Raw genomic sequence first — 20,124 nt, 5'->3', positions numbered from 1 at the left:
CGCCCAGCAGAGGACACTCGGTGACCACCCTGTGGGGAAATGAGGTGCTCTGAGCTGAGACCTGCTCTGAGCACGGCGTGCTTGCTGGCTGTGCACCACACAGTGTGACACGGAGATGGGGAGACGTCTCCTTAGACCAGCCGTGGGCAAACTACGGCCCGCGGGCCCGATCCGGCCCGTTTGAAATGAATAAAACTAAAAAAAAAAAGACCGTACCCTTTTATGTAATGATGTTTACTTTGAATTTATATTAGTTCACACAAACACTCCATCCATGCTTTTGTTCCGGCCCTCCGGTCCAGTTTAAGAACCCATTGTGGCCCTCGAGTCAAAAAGTTTGCCCACCCCGGCCTTAGACTCTATCGACTCCATGCCAACAGGACCGTTTTGGAATCACTCCGAGCGGCAGTGGGGGGCCAAGGCGGAGTGTGGGGGGGACGTGCCTGAGGCCTGGATGCAGGAGCTGTGGGCTAAGGGCTAATGCCTGAGGGCTTCACACCAGGTCAGCGTCTGACTCGGCCGATACGGAGACAGCGTCTGCGTGTACGATGAGATTCAGGGCCACGAAGGGAAAGTTATGGACTCATAAATCAGAGAAGAGTCCAGGAGTACCCTCCACACCTTCCCTTTGTGTTGCTGTAACCACTGAGGACAGGTGAGAATTTACGAGCTTTGTCGAGTCTGGCCTTTTAAAGCTGTGACATATGCTCCTGGTGTAGAACAGCAAGGAACGCATTAAAGAATAAAAGCGTATTATTTTCCTCGGGGGAACTATACTACCTGGGACACGTCCTCATTAATGACTGGAACATTGTATATCACCTCCCTGGGCGGGAACATCATCTTCCCTGAGTTCCTTTGAAAGCCAATAACGTCACGTGTAGGATGAGGCCACATACAATGGCCCAGGGGCCACAGGCCAGGGCACAGCCGCTCACAGCTGTTTGACTGGAGGTGAGTGCAAAGGGCTGGGGATTTTCAATGGCCTGTGGGTGTGCAAAGGGCTGGGGATTTTCAATGGCCTGTGGGTGTGCAAAGGGCTGGGGATTTTCAATGGCCTGTGGGTGTGCAAAGGGCTGGGGATTTGCAATGGTTTGTGGGTGTGCAAGGGCTGGGGGTCTTCAAAGGCTAGTGATATGCAAAGGGCTGAGGGCCTTCAAGGGCTCAGTGATATGCAAAGGGCTGGGGTCGTCAGTGGGCTGGCAGCTCTGGTCTCTGCAACAGGTTGTTAATCTTTCCACGATAACAGGCAGCTCCCTGGCGGGGAGGATGGGCTGCACTTCCAGGTGAGCTCCCAGGTCCCATACAACTCCCAGCCAGGTTAGAATATGTCTTATTTAAAAAAATTTTTTAAATATATATATTTGTGTTGATTTCAGAGAGAGGAAGGGAGAGGGAGAGAGATAGAAACATCAAGGATGAGAGAATCATTGATCAGCTGCTGCCTACACGCCCTGCACTGGGGATGGAGCCTGCACCCCAGGCCTGTGCCCTGACAGGGAATTGAACTGTGACCTCCTGGTTCACAGGTCAACGCTCAACCACTGAGCCACGCCGGCCGGGCAGCATGTGCCTTCTTTAATCAGAACAAAACAATCACAGTTAAAAGCGCATGACTAATATTTCTTCTAGTTAGAGCTGGTCCCCAATATTCTATTTCTGCCCCTGTCGTTCCCCCACTGCTGATTTTATCCTCTCATGTCTATGAGGTCAGTTTTAGAAGAAAAATATCAGCCTGTTGGACTCCATTTGCTTCTGCCTTGAAAGCAGTTCTTGGGGATGGAATACAGCAAATATAGGATCTGAAAAGAGGAAGACGTTGAATACAGCAGCGAGCTGTCAGGCTACAGAAAATAGAAAGGGGAAAAATGAAAAGGAATTCCCGCAACCCAGATGGGTTGGACAAGTCAAATCCAAAAAACCCTTCTCATTGTTTCACCTCGGAGATGATTTCCCTACTTTGTTGAATGTTGTTTTCTATTAATTGAGAATTGTCCAAAAGATTGAAGGGGCACGTTCCTTTGAGTTCCTCACCACCGTGGTTATGCTGCAGAAGCAAACAACCTATGGCTGCCCGACCCTCTCCCCGCCGCCCTGGCCGGGCTCAGCGCCTGATTTATCCCATGTGCAGCCCCGGAGGTGGCGTTCGGGGCGTTTACCAGGTCACAGGCCAGCTGGGCTGCTTCGGCGTGAAGGGAGCCAACCATTACCGGCTCAACAAAAAGGGCTTTACGCTGCCAAGGACTTTGGGAAATTATGTACAGGCACATGTAATTATCACTGAAAAGCTTTATCATAAATCCTTCATTGTAGTTGCATCTATTTATTATGTCGGAACAACCTGGAGATTGTAAAGCCGATTACTATTACCCAAGGCATTTTCTTGGCAAGTTTTGTAACAGGAATAACTCACCGGCCTCCAGTGGCTTTAATGGGAAAGTACTGCTTTATTTTATTTTTCTTTACGAGATGGGAGTGCCCCCGCCCCCACCGCTGTTCTGCAGCCTGCGGGAGGGCACCTCTGCAGAGCCGGTCCTCCCAGGAGAAGACTTGGGGGCTTAGAAGGTTTTATTCCCCATGTTTTTCTTTCTGAGTAGACTGCAATCACATGAAATCTTGCGTATCAGAAGAGAGCTTAAAAACAGAAACAAACAAACGAAAACCCCCACAGTAAACAAGTGAGTGCTCTCGAAGGGCGGACGGGGACATTGGCCTGAGAATCGTATCTCACGAACCCAGCACACAGCCCACATCGCAGAGATAGAGGACTCCCCACGTTCCTAAACAGCGAGGAGCAAGCTAAGCCCCAAAAGATAGAAAGAAAGCAAAGAACAGCAGCAACCAAAGTTACATCACAGACGGACAGACAAGAATCCTCCCTAGCAAAGAGTTCCTGGCGACTGGTGCCTTGAAGTTCCTGGACTCCCTGCCACGGGTCAGCCTGCCACAAGCAGCCGGGCCCCCAGCAACGCAGGAAGTGCCCCTTCCTTAAAGAAATTAAACCAAACGACAGATCACAAAGAAACAACCAACAAAGACACTCTTGTATACAACTAGAGGCCTGGTGCACGAAATTCGCGCATGGGTAGGGTCCCGAGGCCTGGCCGGCAATCAGGGCTGATCTGTGGGGCAACCGGTGGGGTGATCGGGGGCCCCCGCTGACACCCGCCTTGGCTGGCCTGGGGCCTGCGGGCTGGGGGCAGTTCCTGCATTGAGCGTCTGCCCCCTGGCGGTCAGTGTGTGTCATAGTGACTGGTCGTTCCGCCGTTCGGTCAATTTGCATAATAGGCTTTTATTGTATGGGATATTTACAGGCGCGCATGGCCTACGGACCAGCCTAACACCAGGCTCCCTGTCTGTCCACCTCAGACACCACGTAAAACAACCCCGAAGCAGAGCGATGTACCTCGTCCCAGAGGGGCCCAGACTGAGGGCTCGGGGACCAGGCCAGGACCACTGGAGGCCCCTGACACCCGGAGCTGATGGGGCTCACCCAGACGGGAGGCGGTACAATGCCCTCGGGCCATGCACAGTGCATGTGAGAGGCAGCAAGTGCATCTCATGCCGTACAAACACACTTAATTCCTACTACAAACATGCTCGATTCCTCCTACAAACACGCTTGATTCAACTTAGGTCTCCGGCCACTAACGAGGTCGGAGATTAGTTTAAGATAATTTATTAATGAAATAGTAGCTTACGCTCCTACTACTCAGCCCTTTGCCACTGATATTATCGGTGGGGACTTCTCTATGTCCCCACCTGTTGGGGATTTTAACCTTCGATTTCGCACTCTGCAGGCGCCCCATCCCTTCTAGCAACAACCTCTCTTCCCAGGTTTGATTGACAGGCCCCTTCCCTACCTCACCCTGACTTCACTGCATATACCTCCATGCCCTCCTTCCTCGGACCCCTCCCCCCAGTGACCTGCAAGGAATGAACAGGTGGTTCCCTGGGGACAGTGACCTGGTGAAGCTGCCCGACTGACGCGCCTGTAATGCCCAGCCTCCCCTTTGCTCCTTTCCTGTTATTAGCAACCAGCTCATTACCACGGTAACATCACAACCCAGGCATTCGCTCCACTGCCTTTGAAGGCGATCCCGTCCACATCAGCAGGGGTCTGGTTACGTAAACAGTTCATACACGTGCAACCTGGGCATATAAATACAGTCAGCTCGCGGAAGGCCCACTGACACTGCATATGCGTGTGTGAGTTTGAATGACTCCATTTGCTCGTTTCTTTTCTGAACTTTTAAATGATTTTTAAAAATGATTTCAAAAAGGAAGAGAGAGGGAGAGAGAGATACAAACCTCAATGAGGAGAGAGAATCATGGATCGGCTGCCTCCTGCACGCCCCACACTGGGGATCGAGCCCACAACCCGGGCATGTGCCCTGACCTGGAATTGAACTGTGACCTCCTGGTTCATGGGTCGATAGTTAACCTCTGAGCACACCAGCGGGGCTGAATTTTTAAACCACACATATCCTTGGGGATGTCTGCCTCCTAACGAGTGTCAAGGAAATATTTCTGTTACCCACGTCCTTGGGAACAGATACACCATCAAATTCAGCTCTGTCGCCGCACAGGGCTCTGTGCTGTGATCTCATGGCAGATTCAGAAAAACCCGGGAACCCTAAAGAAAGAGGGGGTCCCGGTGCCGCCCGCCGCCCCGCTCACCTCGGCAGATGGGCCGGTGGTCGCTCCAGGCGGCCAGCGTCTCGGTGACCCGCTGGCAGGTGATGCTCTTGGAGCCCTGCAGCACGTAGTTGTCCTCACAGGAGAACTGCACGTTCGCGCCGACCCTGCGCAGCACAGAACAGAAAACAGCCCGTTACCCGGGGAAGACGTCTAAGCAGATGACGCCCAGCCCTGCTGCCTCGTGCTGTCAGACCAACACTGGCCCTGAGCAACCAGCAGGGGCTCTGCCCGATGCGCCCTGTCCTGTAGCAGAGGGCACAGCAGGAGATGCCACGGGGCTCAAAGTCCGCCTGCCGGCTTCTTGCTGGAGAGCTTCCCCCCTCCTCGGGGACACACAGGGAATGAGGGACGCGCCGGGTGGTGCTGAAGGGGAATGGGGGGTGAACGGTGCATCCCGAAGACAAAGCCCAGGTGGATGTCATTCCCTGCGAACAACCGTCTCACAGAAACACGCAGAAGCGGTCCAGGTCACGAGAAAGTCTCAGCACGAGAAAGGCAGAGCCGTTAGCTCTGGTCCCATGAGGTCTGGGAAGAGCCGGCTTCACAGAACCAGAGGCTGGCGCAGTGGTGTGGGCCAGGGGGGTGGGGGGAGGAGGGGGACAGTGGTTATTAAAGAGCAGGCACGAGGTTCAAGGTGAGTCTGTTCCGGAGACCTGCTGTACACCTTGCCCCGACTGTCAACACCTCAAAAACTTTAAGAAGATAAATCTCCTGTTAAGTGTCTTGATTGTAGTAAAATTTATAAGAAAACACTTGCTCCAAATAAACGGGAAATTTCCCAGGAAGGAGTCTATGTTGTTGTCATAAACATTAGTTACGTTCAGAGGAAGGCCAGTGACGCCGTGTCTCACAATCACGCCTCGCGGGAGAGCATTGTCTGCTGTAGAAAGAAGCCCATCGGCCTCGAGTGAGACGCACATCGGCTCTGGCTGCCGAGCGGCAGCCCCTGTGCGAGGCCACAGGCGGCTTCCAGCAGGGTCTGTGGGGGGTGAGTGGGTCCCTCCCTGCTGGACAAGCCATGGCCACAGGGGGACCGTCCACATGTGCCTCCCACTGGACAAGCCCTGAGCTTGATGCTGACAAAAATGGGAGCGAGAGCCCGGCCGGCATAGCTCAGTGGTTGAGCCTCGACCGATGAACAGGAGGTCACGGTTCCATTCCCGGTCAGGACACATGCCTGGGTTGTGGCTCCATCCCTAGTGTGGGGCCTGTAGGAGGCAGCTGGCCAATGATTCTCTCTCATTGTTGATGTTCCTATCTCTCTCTTCCTCTCTGAAGTCAATAAAATATGTATATATAAATTTTATTAAAAATATAAATTAATATGTAAAATGAGCTACTTTCTTGAGAACGAGGGCCCTGTGGCCTGATGATTTAGTGACGTGTTACAGAACATGTGTGTGCATGTGAGTCTGTGTGTGTATGAATGTGTGTGTGTGTGTGTGTGTGTGTGGTGAACCTGGGAAGAAGGGACATAAACAACTGACTTTAAACCAAAGGACAGAGAACCCCTGACCCGACCTTCAAGAGAGAATCAATAACACTTTCTGACTCCGGTCACATAGAGACAGTGAAACAAACAGTAATCACACATGCACGCCTGACCTCACGGGCCTCAGGTATGCATCCTACATCGTAGCTGGCTTTGCAACCACATTACTGTTCTTGTCAGGTCTGTCCCATCCCTTCCCCATCTCTGCTCCTCCACCCCTCTCCCCTTCTCTTAATCTCTCTTTCAGTTTTCTCTCCCCTCCTTTCCCCTTCTTATTTTTAATAACTTTTAAGATATGTTTTCATTGATTTGAGATAGAGAGGAAGGGAAAGGAAGAGATAGGAGCATTGACAAGAGAGAGAGACATCATGGATCGGCTGCCCCTGCACACCCCTGACTGGGGACAGAGTCCACAACCGGGCATGTGCCCTGGTGGGGAACCAGGTCTCTCCCACTCCTTCCCCATGTCTGCTGCCCCCGTCTCCCCCCTTCTCTCTCTCTCTTCCAGTTTTCTCTCGCCTCCTCTTCTCCCTTCTTACTTAAAAAAAAATCTTTAAAATATTTGGTGAAACAGCTCTGAGATAATGCTGGCAAAGAAACCCGTCTGCTCTTTACCGCCCCCTAGTGGTCTCTATGACATTTGCATGTTCTGCAATTGCCCCTGGTCCACCTTTGATGGGCGAGGGCTGTGGGTGACCCAGGAGGTACTGGTGGGGGCAGGACAGCTCCGTCACACAGTCCTGGCTGATACTTAAGAACAGAAACTGCTTGCCGAAACCGGTTTGGCTCAGTGGATAGAGCATCGGCCTGCGGACTGAAGGGTCCCAGGTTCGATTCCGGTCAGGGGCATGTACCTGGGTTGCGGGCACATCCCAGTGGGGGGCGTGCAGGAGGCAGCTGGTCGATGTTTCTCTCTCATCGATGTTTCTAACTCTCTATCTCTCTCCCTTCCTCTCTGTAAAAAATCAATAAAATATATTTAAAAAAAAAAAAAAAAAGAACAGAAACTGCTAGGGAATATTAACGGGAAAAACCGATTTCGCCTTTAGTAAAAAGCCATGAAACAATACTCTCAGAAACTAACACTTGGGCTGGGTTGGAGAGGTCTCTGCAATTGATTCACTGTTTTCACAGTGAACGTATGTGCTGCAGATTAAAAGCCCCCACAGGAAGCCCGTCGGTGACAGTCGGTGGCTCGTTCAGGGAACTGCAACCAGCCTGGCCTGTGCGGCGTGGCTTTCCCATCGTCCTGCCCAGAACGGATGGTGCCCAGCCCGGCAGCTCCCATACTCCCCCGAGACATGATGACCTCGCCTTCCTCTCCTTGCTCCTCCTCCTTCTCTCCCGTGGAGGTACAAGACTTAGTTCATTTTTGTTGTTGTTGTTGTTAAAAATATATTTTATTGATTTTTTACAGAGGGGAAGGGAGAGGGATAGAGAGTTAGAAACATCGATGAGAGAGAAACATCCCCTACTGGGGATGTGCCTGCAACCAAGGTACATGCCCTTGACCGGAATCAAACCTGGGACCTTTCAGTCTGCAGGCCAACTCTCTATCCACTGAGCCACACCGGTCAGGGCAAAGACTTAGTTCTTTCAGGGCTCCCTCCGATGTTTTATTCAGGAATGTTGGCCTAAGGCCCAGCGGTACAGAGGGCTGGGGCTGGAGAGAGCGGCCACAGGGCGTCAGGTCGTAGGACGAAGTCCGGAGGCCTGCGTGGTGTGTGACGCACTCTGACGCCCCTCACGGCCTCCAGCAGGGGTATCGAGTGAGGTTCTTCCCGCCATGAATACGTGCGGACAAGCCGAGACAAAGGCACGGATTCAGACCATCTCCTAAGAGAGCACGGGGCAGCCCCGCGGGAGGCGGTAGGGAGCCGATGCCCAGCAGACGGGGTGAAGGACACCTGTCCGTGGCCTTGGGCTGCGCCTCTGTGGTCACCGGCTTCCACTTTAAAATGCGCTGTGGTAGAAAACCTCGTGGATTTGCCAGTTAGTAAGTCCGTATTCCGCTCAGAAAGGAGCTTCGGTGCTTAGCCGATGGCCTCCAGTAACTGAGTAACAGGCTACCGGACCATTGGCAGTGAGCTGTCCGCTGTCTGGCCTGGGCTTGCTCAGCACCCTGGACAGCGCCACCATCACAGACACCCCAGGCCCCAGGGAGCCCTGAAATGCCCATTACCCTTTCGATTTGCACACATCACGTGCCCTTTCTGGGTCATTTTCCCTTTTTATAGGGACAATTTCCAGACTCATCTCCTCCCGTCCTGAGGCAACTGCGAACCACAGAAAAGCATCAGGGAGCCCGGGAGCTCTTTGGCCTCAGGAAGGAAAAGCAACGGGTGTTTCACATAATTTTTAGAGACTGCGTGTTAGCAACAGCCCAACCCGGACCCTCCCAGCACGCCCAGCGGGAGGCATGTCCAGCGTGAGCACGACGCTGAGCTGGGAAGGGGTGTCCAGTGCCTGGCCAACGCGGAAGCCAGGCCTTCAGAGAACGAGTGGATTCTCCTGTGAAGAAACTGAATGTAAATGTCATCAGTATGTGATGTGACGAGTGCACGGGAGTCTTTGAAAGAGGAGGGCTCTCTGTCTGACGAAGCAGAAAAAGTGCACCCCATACTCACCCCATTTACACAGGGCGGACGCCCGTCCACATGATGACACAGGACTCACTGATGAAGGGAAGGCGGGCAGCGGGGAGGGGATCGGGTTGGGAGGGAATTGGGGCAGGGCTGTCCTCGGGCCCTTCTCCAAGTCCTGGGGGCTGCTGCCAAGATCAGAGGCGAAGGCCCCCACCCCGTCTCCCAGGCATGGAGGCCCGTGGCTCCTGCCCATTCCCTGGAGAGTAGGAGGCCCAGGGCCAGGCCTTGGGGCCAGGAACTGCTTCACTGACCATTCTCTTTCCTCTGCAGAATCATGGATCGGCTGCCGCCTGCACGCCCCCCACTGGAGATCCAGCCCCCAACACGAACAGGTGCCCTGACTGGGAATCCAACCGTGACCTCCTGCTTCTAGGTCAATGCTCAACCACTGAGCCACACCGGCCGGCTGCGTGGAGGGTGCCCCATGGTAGGCAGCTGTGGCTGGGCCAACGGGGTCTGAAGCAGCCGCAGGTGCCCTTCTCAGAGGATGGACCAGGGTCCAGGAGTGCGAGCGAGGAGGGTGTGCTAAGCAATCCTTAGAAACGCAACGGTCCCGGCAGAGCAGTGACCACGCAGACGTGTCCTCCGACGCTGCGGCTGCCGCGTGGCCGGGATCTCCTGGGGAAGCAGCCGCATCATGTAGAGGACATAGAAAGCGTACGTTCCTCACAATGTGTCCTCACCTTCCACACTGCGGAGCAGGCCAGGAGCTGGGGGCGATCCCCAGGCCGGGGCCGAGGAGGGGGACCCGGCCTGCCGTAGTGACCGGAGGCGCGAGGCAACGCCGGCCCCACACCGTCCCCCTTCCTCTGCTTGGCCTGGCGCAGGCGAGTCGTGGAGAAATCACTACAGGCCCGATGCTGCTTCCCGAGCTGCGGCAACGCTGGGTCTCACAGTAACCCGCAGCGCGTCCTCTGGCTGCCCTGTGGGAGCCAGTGCGAGGTGTGTCATGTGGAAGGAACGTTTTCCACGAGGGCCCGAGCTTCAGGGCCGTAACCGGCCGGCGTGGCTCAGAGGTTGAGCATCAACCTATGAACAGGGAGGACACAGCTGGATTCCTGGTCAGGGCACGTGCCCGGGTTGCGGGCTTGATCCGAGGTAGGGGGCGTGCAGGATGTCACCGATCCATGATTCTCTCCCATCATGGATGTTTCTCTTTCTCTCCCCCTCTCCCTTCCTCTCTGAAATCTATCAACATTATTTTTTTAAAAGAAGTAAATTCAAGGAAGCCTGTCCTCTCTCCTCAGAACCTCGGGATCCAACCTGATAGAAACATAACTGTGAGGCAAATGCGTGTTTCCGTCACTCAAGAGGGCTCTGCGGTGGCAGATGTGTGGCCACAAGGTACACACACGCTCCTGGAAAAGCGGGCGTGATGACGTGGGGGGTGGGCGAGGGATCTCACACAGTGTGGGTCCCGGGGGCCGTGGGGTGCTGGCCAGTGGCCCCCAGTCCGCTTCCTGGAGCTCTGCCCTCTTTGCCCACCAGCCCATGCTCCTCCCGGAGGTGGGGGCTGTGACCTGGGACGCCTCCACGGCAGGCAGGTGAGCTGGTGGGGCAGGAGGGGAGGCCACTCCGGGTCAGGTCCTGGACTGAGATGTGACAGCAGCAAGACAGACCCCGAGGGCAGTGGTGGCCCCTGGGGAGGGGGTGACTTCAGGAGGGGTGCCGTGGCTCCCAGAAACCCAGGACTGGAGTGCACGGGGCTCTGCCGTGGAGGCAGGTGCGGAGCCGTGTTTCAGAGAAATCAGGGGAGTCTCTGATTCCCTCTCAGCATCGATGACATGGAACACAGAATTCTTTCAAGACTAGACCTTAGGAGTCCATAACGTGTGAATGTATATACTTACACATAATATGACATGTAAGTATATACAAGTAGATACAACTTAAATGTACGTTATACATACTTACCATAAGTGTACACACACATATATACATACACATACACACACACACACACACACACGTCAGGGCATACGGGGCAAAAGTACGTATACAGTTGTCCGTATGGAACATAATACAACTAATAAATAATATGACAAGAATAGACTCTGATGTGCACTCACAAAGGTAGTCCTACCTCTGCCTCACCTGCACATGCTAACATGGGACTCGGACATAGACAACATCCATATGCTCCTTAGAGAACCGGTAACACGGGCAGTGAGGAGGAGGAGCAGGCTACGCCGGCCCACGCGGATCCTGTGTGCAAATAACGCGTCCCGTCCCTCCCAGAAACCAGCAGGGGGAGGGACGCCTTCTGCTGGGCACGGCGGCCCATGCCAGGGCCCACGCTGAGAAGGCTGGGCTCCAGGCTGGTCCCAGCAGACCTGAGCCTCCACGGCTACCTGTGATGTCCACACCCCGCACCCCTGCCTCCCCCCCCACCCAGCACACCCCACGCACCCCACTCAGCGCTCCTGTAGGTGTGAACATTTTGCACCTCATTTTCTTATTACAAACCACTTGGGTCGACGGGGGCTTTGAGGTCAATAAGCGGATCCCATTTCAAATCTCAGTAACCATCTCCACAGCTCTATTCGCGAAACTGGAGGTGACTGTGTCCCCTGGAGCTGAGGGGCCGTCCTACCCGCACAGGAAACAGAGGCATGAGGAGGCCAGGGCCGCCGCGAGCCTCGTCCCCACTGCCCTGCACCCCACCTGCCTGTCTCCCCCAGTCCCCACCGCCCTGCACCCCACCTGCCTGTCTCCCCCAGTCCCCACCGCCCTGCACCCCCATCTGCTGTCTCCCTCAGTCCCCACTGCCCTGCACCCCACCCGCCTGTCTCCCCCAGTCCCCACCGCCCTGCACCCCACCTGCCTGTCTCCCCCAGTCCCCACCGCCCTGCACCCCACCTGCCTGTCTCCCCCAGTCCCCACCGCCCTGCACCCCACCTGCCTGTCTCCCCCAGTCCCCACCGCCCTGCACCCCCATCTGCTGTCTCCCTCAGTCCCCACTGCCCTGCACCCCCATCCGCCTGTCTCCCTCAGTCCCCACCGCCCTGCACCCCACCCGCCTGTCTCCCCCAGTCCCCGCCGCCATCTCTGGCGCTAGAGAGTGTGCTTGTCTTGCAGAGAGTGGTCAATGTGAAGAAAACTGTCCCCAGATGTATCTGGGTTCAAACACGCAAGCTTTGCACTTGGGGTGTGTTTATCTGCGATTCTTTAGAGATGACACTGCAGTCACTATCTAGACCGTCTATGGAGAGAAATATTTCCAAAGAAACAAGAATAGTAGCATAAATACCGTTGGATGAGGACTATTTTAGCAACTTAATAAAGTGAAGTCTTTGCAAATAAAAACAGCCCCAAATTACCTATAATTACAGCGCAAACGACAAATGAGTTTTATCCACTCATCTTGACAATGTTGGCCATTAGGTTTGATTATAAGAATTTAGACGAAACTGAATTGCCTTTCATTCAAAACAGTCTCAGAAAAACTGTAAACAATTCGGAAAAGCCTCCCTCTGCTCAAAACACCAGCATTTGCAGTGGATTCACTCCAGGCCGGGCACGTTCCCGCACCATCTCAGCGAAGGGGCACGAGGTATCATCACGAGGCTGTGGTCTCCTGGCTCACCCAGGAGCGCACACGGGCTCCACCCTCATGCGATGGAGGCAGCCAATACACAGATACAGGCCCTGCCCACCCAGTGCCCACGGCCACTGCACAGTCCCAGACTGCCGGCAGGAATGGCAGCGAGTTTTAATGTAGTTGCAATAAAGTCGATATCCGAATGGCACTTTGCTTTTATGGCCGAAAAAATAAGGCCGCCTGCTCACCTGGCCAGCTCAGGAGAGGCCTGCGTGGCGGCCTTGAAAACTCAGAGACCTAAAGTGACCACACAGGATGGTCTGAAATTAAAAATTTAACTAAAAGCAGTTATGGTGGGTCGTCATGTCCTAAGCCAGCATATTCCCTAACAAAGATCAACACTAATCTGTACTGAACCTATTGTCTTTCTGCATCTAAATAACACACCTGTGGGATGTGGGTAACTTGTAACTTCCCTTTTTCAGGGCCCCTCAGCATGCAACCAATGGCACCATGGGGACCCCAAATCCCCTCATTGTTATTGTTACCATGTCCATTGTTGACTGTTAACTGCCCTGCACCCACCTGAGTAAAGAAGCACCTGTCCATCATTTCACTTTTACCCAATCCCAGAGCTTTCCCGCTTTGCTTTCTCCCACCCCCCCAAACCATCACCAATGGAGTTCATGTCACCCACTTACGGCTCCTCCTCTGATGGTAATTTATAAAAACAAGGTAAAAACCCACCATTCTCCAGAGCATTATCTCAGTCCATTGAGACTCTGCTTCCTGATAATTGTTGACAGTTTGGCTCAAATAAACTCACATAATTCTTTACAGGTTTGAATGCTTTTGTTGTTGTTGTTTTACATTAACACTTTCTTCATGTGTCCTTTCTCCTTACAATCCCAACAATAATTTCGATTCCGATGGAGTCAACTCCCACGTGGAGTGTGGAGGGCACCTCTTCTCTAAGTGTGGCCCACAGATCCCTGGTGGGGAGTGGGGCCTTCTCGGAGGGTGTGGCATTTTGATAACAATACTAAGATGCCCGTGCTTTCTTCCATGTGTTACGGCATAGAAGCAAGGGTGAGCGAACCTGACAGCAACCTCACACCTGCCGAGGTGCTGGGGACCAAGCACTAGAACGTTTTCTGATAAATACATTCAAACCTCGTTTCCCCAAGGCCTCCATTTCCAACAATTCCGTTCTCCATTAAGTTGTTCACAGAAAAAAATGTTTGTTTCGGTTGTCGACCCAAACTTCAGTTTTCCACCAGACAACCCTTTCATGCTGAAACCTCAGTGGGAAAAAAGCATCTCTCAGGCCACAAACAAAGGAGGGAGTGCTGTTGTTGCTGGGGAAATCCAGGATTAGCTCAATTTTAAGTCATAAAGGGGCCGCCAAGGGTGCTACTGCTGCTAAGGGTGCGAGGGAACAGTGGTCACAGGCCAGAGAAGAGGCAGGGAGACTGGCTGCTTTGGGCGAAGGAAACGCAGGGAGCGGGTGGCAGCGTTCGGAGGCAGCGACATGGAAAGAAACCACGATGCTGCACGAGGGCCTGGTGCTGAAAGTGGTTATTTAAGGCGAGTAGGGGCGGTTCCATAAATTCAAGAAAAGAAGTGCTTATTTATAGATTAAACAGCACATGAAACATGTACTATATATAAGGTTAAAACAGCATCGTTTTGGAGTCTGGGAAAGATGAACTCAATTTACATTATTTCTAATCAGGAAAAAAAACGATTCCATTTTCGGATAAATGGTTTGTCGAACAGCCTTCGGAACGAATTACGTTCGCAAACTGAGGCCCCACTGTAGAGCCATCCTAATAAATGTGACGCTGTTGCTATTACATTCTGAAATACATGAACATTTGAGAGGATGGCCCATGCGTGTGGTACAAAACCATGCGTGGATAAAGCCTTAATTCAATGCGGAAGCCAGAGGAACGCATTTTAGTTTTCATTGTGATGATTTAATTCCACATTGCAGGTAACATTTAAGCGGGTATCATTTGTCAATTTTTATGGTAGTTTAAATATGAATAAGCATAACTGTTTGAAAGGCTATTAAAATATTCATTCCTTTTTCAACAGTACGTGAGGGCAGAAAGTTTTTAAACATATTTTAACCCTCCCAAAGATGCAGTTTAACAGACTGAGTGCAAGAGCAGATATCAGTGTCCGTATACAGCATGACCGTACTAACAACGATCAAAAGGAAGCTGGATGGCATGCTCAGACAAGGCAAAGCTGGTGTCAGACCAATGGATACTGTCAAGAGTAAAGACAGGCACTTTGTCGTATTGAAGATGTGAATTTCTTAAAAAGACATAATTTTAAACATGCATGTACCTAATAAAACAGCTTCAGAATCCACGGGGCGGAAACAGGTGAACTACGATGAGAGCCAGAGAAATCCACAATTCCAGCAGGAGGTCCCCTGCGGCTCTCTCAGTGACAGAGTGCGTGGCAAGAATGCCCACGAGGGTATTAACGACCTGAACAACTCCATCAACCACTCGCTCTAATAGGCATTCTGTACAATTCTCCACCCAAATGTGACTCAGTGTGAGTTCTTTTCCAGGTACGCGACGTGTTTGCCAAGTAAAGCATTTCTAGGCCAGACAATAATGATCAATAAATTCAAAAGAAGTGAAGTAATATAAAGTGTTCTCTCTGAGCACCAAGAATCTTAGAAAATTCCTAGATATTTGGAAACTCTTAAATAACCCACAGATCAGAGACGTGGTCCCCGGAAAACGAGAAAGTGCTGTGCACAGCAAGAACAGGGAAGTGTGACATTTATGGGATGCGGTTAAAGCAGTTCTTCGAGTGCAGCTTCTAGCACTGAAAATCCACATTAGAGAAGGCAAAAGGCCTTAAGTCACAGCTTTGATCGTAGGGATTGAGAACAAGAAGAGCACACAGATCACACAGGAATCAGAAGCAAGTACATAATGAACGACTAGAGCAGAAATCGATGGGATACAAGGTGAGTGAGGCCAACAGGAAAAAATCAGGGACACTGAGTGTGTGTGTGTGTGTGTGTGTGTGTGTGTGTGTGTTGAGAAGATCAACACATTGACATTCTCTAGGACGACGGGTCCGGTAAAAGAGGAAACAGAAGCCACCAACATCAGGAATGAGAATGTGACATCATTAATGATGTAAAGGATGAGAAGGGAATGTTATGAATAATTTTATGCCATCAAATTTGACAACTTAGATGAAGTGAAAAATCTCCTTGAAATACAAACTGTCAAGCTCACTCCAGTAGCGATACATGACCCGAGTAGGCCTGTCTGAAGGAATGAAGTTGAATTTGTAATTTAAAAACTTTCTCATAAGAACGTATCAATTCCAGATGGCTGCCATGATGAATTTCCCAGAATTAAATATATATATATATATATATATATATTACCAGTTCTATACAAACTCTCCTAGCTATTCAAGAAGAGAGAATCTTTCTCACTTAATTTTTTGAGACCAGTACTACTCTGATAGCAAAACTAGATTAAGTCATTACAAGAAAAGTGTACAGGCCAGTATCTTTTCTGAACATACATGCAAACAATCTAATAAAACACCAAATAAGAACCAACAGTTTATAAAAAAACACACATCAAAACCAAATGAATTTCACCCCAAAGTGCAGAGTCAGGAAAATCTATGTCATTCATATCAACAAACCAAATTAACCAAAAGATCATGTCACTTGATGTAGAAAAGCTTTTGACAGAATTTTATACCCATTTCAGATTAAAAACTTCCCGTAACCTAAACACGAAGGGTACTTCCTCAACCTGATCAAAGGAACCAATAAAAATCGTGACACTAAAATCGCCGGGGAAGATGAAAACCAGAATGCGCCAGCTCACCTAAGATCAGGAAGAAGGCAAGAACGCCTGCTACTTCTATTCACCTTGTGACACAGGCTCCACCCAGTGTCCTCGGGCAGCAAAGGAAGTAAAAGGCATTCCGGTTGGACAGAAAAATTAAAACGCCTTTAACTGCACTTGAAAGTATCCCCTGCGGAGCGAGTCCGATGAAATACTCATCCCCTTCCTCCACTGTTTTCTCTCAGTTGTTAGCTCCCTTCATAGTCTAACTCGCTGCGCGTCTTTTCTGTTTCTCTCTCAAAAACCAGTGAGATAATAGGAAAGAAAAATGAGTTTCTGGCTCCCCTGCAGTGTTTGATTGCGAAGCTTTTTCCTAATACATGTTCCCATCTTGAGTCATTTTGAAAAGGTTTAAGTTTCTTTTAAAAAAATATGTTTTTATTGATTTCAGAGAGGAAGGGAGAGGGAGAGAGAGATACAAATATCAATGAGAGGAAATCATTGATCGGCTGCCTCCTGCACGCCCCCTACTGGGGATCCAGCCAGAAACCCAGGCATGTGCCCTGACCGGGAATGGAACCGTGACTTCCTGGTTCACTGAGCCACACCGGCCGGGGAGGTTTCAGTTTCTTGAAATAAATGAAAAGATGCAAATATCCAAGCCAACAGCACTGCTCCTAGGACCACAATCATAATGCGCTGACCGAAAAGCAGTCTCCAGGTCACCGTGACCCTCGTACAATGAATCATAACATTTTCTAAATGAGACGCACAGCAGGCCACTTCCACGCATTAACATGAAAGCTTATGTAATGAAATAATTAGAAAGCTACAGTTAAATTTTCGCACCATCTATTTCTTTTTTTACACATTAACCCAAATGTATTAGACTATGAGAAGAAATTAAAACGGGGAAAAAACCTTGAGATGCATTTTGATTATATACATTTTGAGTTAATTTTTCATATCGGGTCATACAGTGAAAGGTGGCAACTCTAGCACACCTGGAATTTTCAGCACAGATATAGAGTTCTACTAATAACATAGCTGCCTCATCATGGAGAAGTTGTATCTTTAAATTGAAAGGAAAAGAAAAAGATTAGCAATGGCAAGCTCACATTTCATGCGTTAGAAAATAATGTTCTTTTCAAGTCATGCCTTCATCTCCCACCTGAAGTCAGCTCCTGCTCGTCGCCCGAATTCCGGAACCCCCGGGTCTGGACACATGTCGGAGACGAGGGCTTCTCCTCCCTGACTCACTGGAATAGAAGAGAGAGAAACATTATTATGATTGTGTGCAGCTACTGGGGAAATACCCAGAGAATACACTTATATTAGGCAGATTTGGTTCTTAAGTTATGACTTAAAATGCTATTTCTTTAAGGATCAAGACAGTTGAGCTGCAATAAAATGAACGATTATTCTTATCCTTATCCCACGAGAGGGTTCCGTTTTATTGGTTTGAGCTCCTCTGGACTGAAGGGCTCTATTATTTGCTCGTTATGGTTGACTCTGTGGCCGGCTACAGTGACAAGAAAAGAGAGCTGCCCGGGAAGATGTCTAAGATTATCAGAAGGAAGACTTCGCTCGCTCCCCAGGGAGGAAATAATGATGCTCATTATCGATGAAGCCCTAGACGAGAGATATTTTAAATAAAATGGCCCGTTACACTTTAGCCATCAAACACGTTCATCACTGAACTACAGAGAGCTTCGGTTTTCTTGCACAGATGGGCTGATTCACCGCCTGACTGGTTCGTGGAGCGTCTGTCCCCCGGGGGGGATGCTGTCCAGTCACAGGACATTTTCTTAAGGACTCGATTGCTTATTAGACAGAGTGACTGCCGCTCCAACACTCACCCCGCCCTATTTAACGTGTCCACTCCAAGCTAGGACGGAGGAAAAGCCAGAGGGTCTCTATTAGCTCAGAGGCCTCTTCACAGAGGCCCTCCTACAGCCTTCCGCTCAAGTATCAGAGAACGGAAGTGAGCCACAAGCCAACAGATGAGCAAGTTGCTGGCAAGAAAGACAGAACTGCCTTTTCTCCATTTCATTTAAAAGCAATTTCACAAGCTGAGGTCAGAGTAGGAACCTCCATGCCCTCATTCCATTGTGGAAACATCAAATAAACAACCACAGGCAAAGGCATGTTATAGGTGCTCTGCACACCATGCAGAGATCCAGAGCAACCCAGCACATGCCCGTGAGGAAAACCCACAGTCACCTGGTCCACGGGAGAGAATGCCGTGGATTTCTCACGTGGCCCGTCTCACACCTTCCTTGACATGTCGCAGGGCAGGTGGGAGGAAGTAGCCTATTCCTGGTTTTCTTACTGGAGACAGAGGAGCTGAGAGGACCTGGTCTGCCATGTGCTGCCCCCCCCTGTGGGCTGCTTGAGGGACTAGTGTCTGTCGTGCCTGACTTGGAGCTCAGATGGGCAATAGCAGTGGACGCCATGGAATGAATGGAGGAGCCGCCTGCATGTCAAAGGTGCAGAGGGACGGCAGCCGTGTGGACACCTGGCTAGGAAATTGCAGGCGGCAGAATTCAACAGGATGCCTAAGGTCCCGAGAAGAAGCTGGGGCGGGGCTGTTTGGATATTAAGATCTGAGAAGGAAAGACCTGAGAAGATTGAAAGTCTTTGTTTCTGGCTGATTCCCAGGCCCAGGGACCCACGGGTTCATACAAGTCCTCCATACCACCCTGCAAGGCCTGGGAGAGGCAGCTTTGTCTCTCAAATGCCCAGTTTATGAAATATAGCATGAGGCCTACAAGGAAATAAGAAAGCAGGGTCCAGGCAAAGGAAAAACAATCTCCAGAAATACTCCTGAAGAAACACACGCATCAGACTGCCTGTGCAAAGATGTTAAGTGTGAACTGGAGTACATAATAGCCGAACTGTTTTAAAATTTGAGGAAAAGTATAGATATACAAATCCAAGGAGCTCAATAAACTCCAAGTAGGAAAACTCCAAGAGACCCACAGCGAGACACATATCAAAGACGAAGACAGGGAGTCCTGAAGCAGAAAGAGGAAAGGGACTCCTCACACGTAGGGATTCCCATGACACCGTCAGCAGGTTCCTCAGCCAGAACCGCGTAGATGAGAAGGCAGTGAGGCGAGATCTGGAACTGCTCAAAGGAAAACACCGTCAACTGAGAATTCTGCGTCTAGCAAAATGGTCCTTCCGAAATGAGAGGAAAATTGGAGCATTACTAGACACACAGAAGCTGAGTGACTTCATTACTATTTCACCGACCCTCTAAGATAGTGGTCGGCAAACTGCGGCTCGTGAGCCACATGCGGTTCTTTGGCCCCTTGAGTGTGGCTCTTCCACAAAATATCGACTTCTGCGCATGGGCCACGAAGTTTCAATCGCACTGTACATGCGTGCCCGCACGTGGTATTTTGTGGAAGAGCCACACCCAAGGGGCCAAAGAGCCGCATGTGGCTCACAAGCCGCAGTTTGCCGACCACTGCTCTAAGAAACGCTAAATGACGCTGGATACCAACTGAAAGCCACATGGAAATACAGCATTCTCCAGTAAAAGTAAATGCAGGGGGAAATATTTTTAAAGACCCACTATTCTGTCAACGTGATTTGCAATCCCACATTTGTATCTCCTGCAAAATGTAAAGACAAATGCATAAAAATAATTATAAATCTATGTTACTAGGTACATGCTAGAGATGTAATTTGTGGCAACAATAGTATAAAATAGTTGGGAAAGCTGTAAAAAAGCAGTTTTCTGTAAGTGTAGTCTCCATGGCAACCACAAGGAAAACCTACAGAATACACAGAAGGAAATGGGAAAGAGACGACTGTAATAAACTGAACACAAAGGGAGACAGTAATGGTGGGAACGAGGAACAGAAAGCCACAAGACGCAGAAAACAA

At 50.6% G+C, this 20,124-nt stretch overlaps 1 protein-coding gene across 1 annotated transcript in view; it reads right to left on the bottom strand.

The window, feature by feature from the left end:
* Positions 1–20,124, bottom strand: part of CSMD1 (CUB and Sushi multiple domains 1) — a 741,603-nt gene that overhangs the window by 215,379 nt on the left and 506,100 nt on the right. The window contains exons 8-9 of the mRNA XM_070407812.1: positions 17,399–17,486; positions 4,681–4,805 (exon numbers count right to left, since the gene is read on the bottom strand). Of these exons, the coding sequence (XP_070263913.1) occupies positions 4,681–4,805; positions 17,399–17,486 (213 nt within the window). The remainder of the gene's footprint in view (positions 1–4,680; positions 4,806–17,398; positions 17,487–20,124) is intronic.

Source organism: Myotis yumanensis, unplaced genomic scaffold (genome assembly GCF_028538775.1).
Source record: "Myotis yumanensis isolate MYYU_CA2020_CCGP unplaced genomic scaffold, mMyoYum1.0.hap1 SCAF_3, whole genome shotgun sequence".
Lineage (NCBI taxonomy): Eukaryota > Metazoa > Chordata > Mammalia > Chiroptera > Vespertilionidae > Myotis > Myotis yumanensis.
The sequence above is the reverse complement of the archived record's forward strand: the minus strand, read 5'-3'. Positions and strand labels throughout refer to the sequence as shown.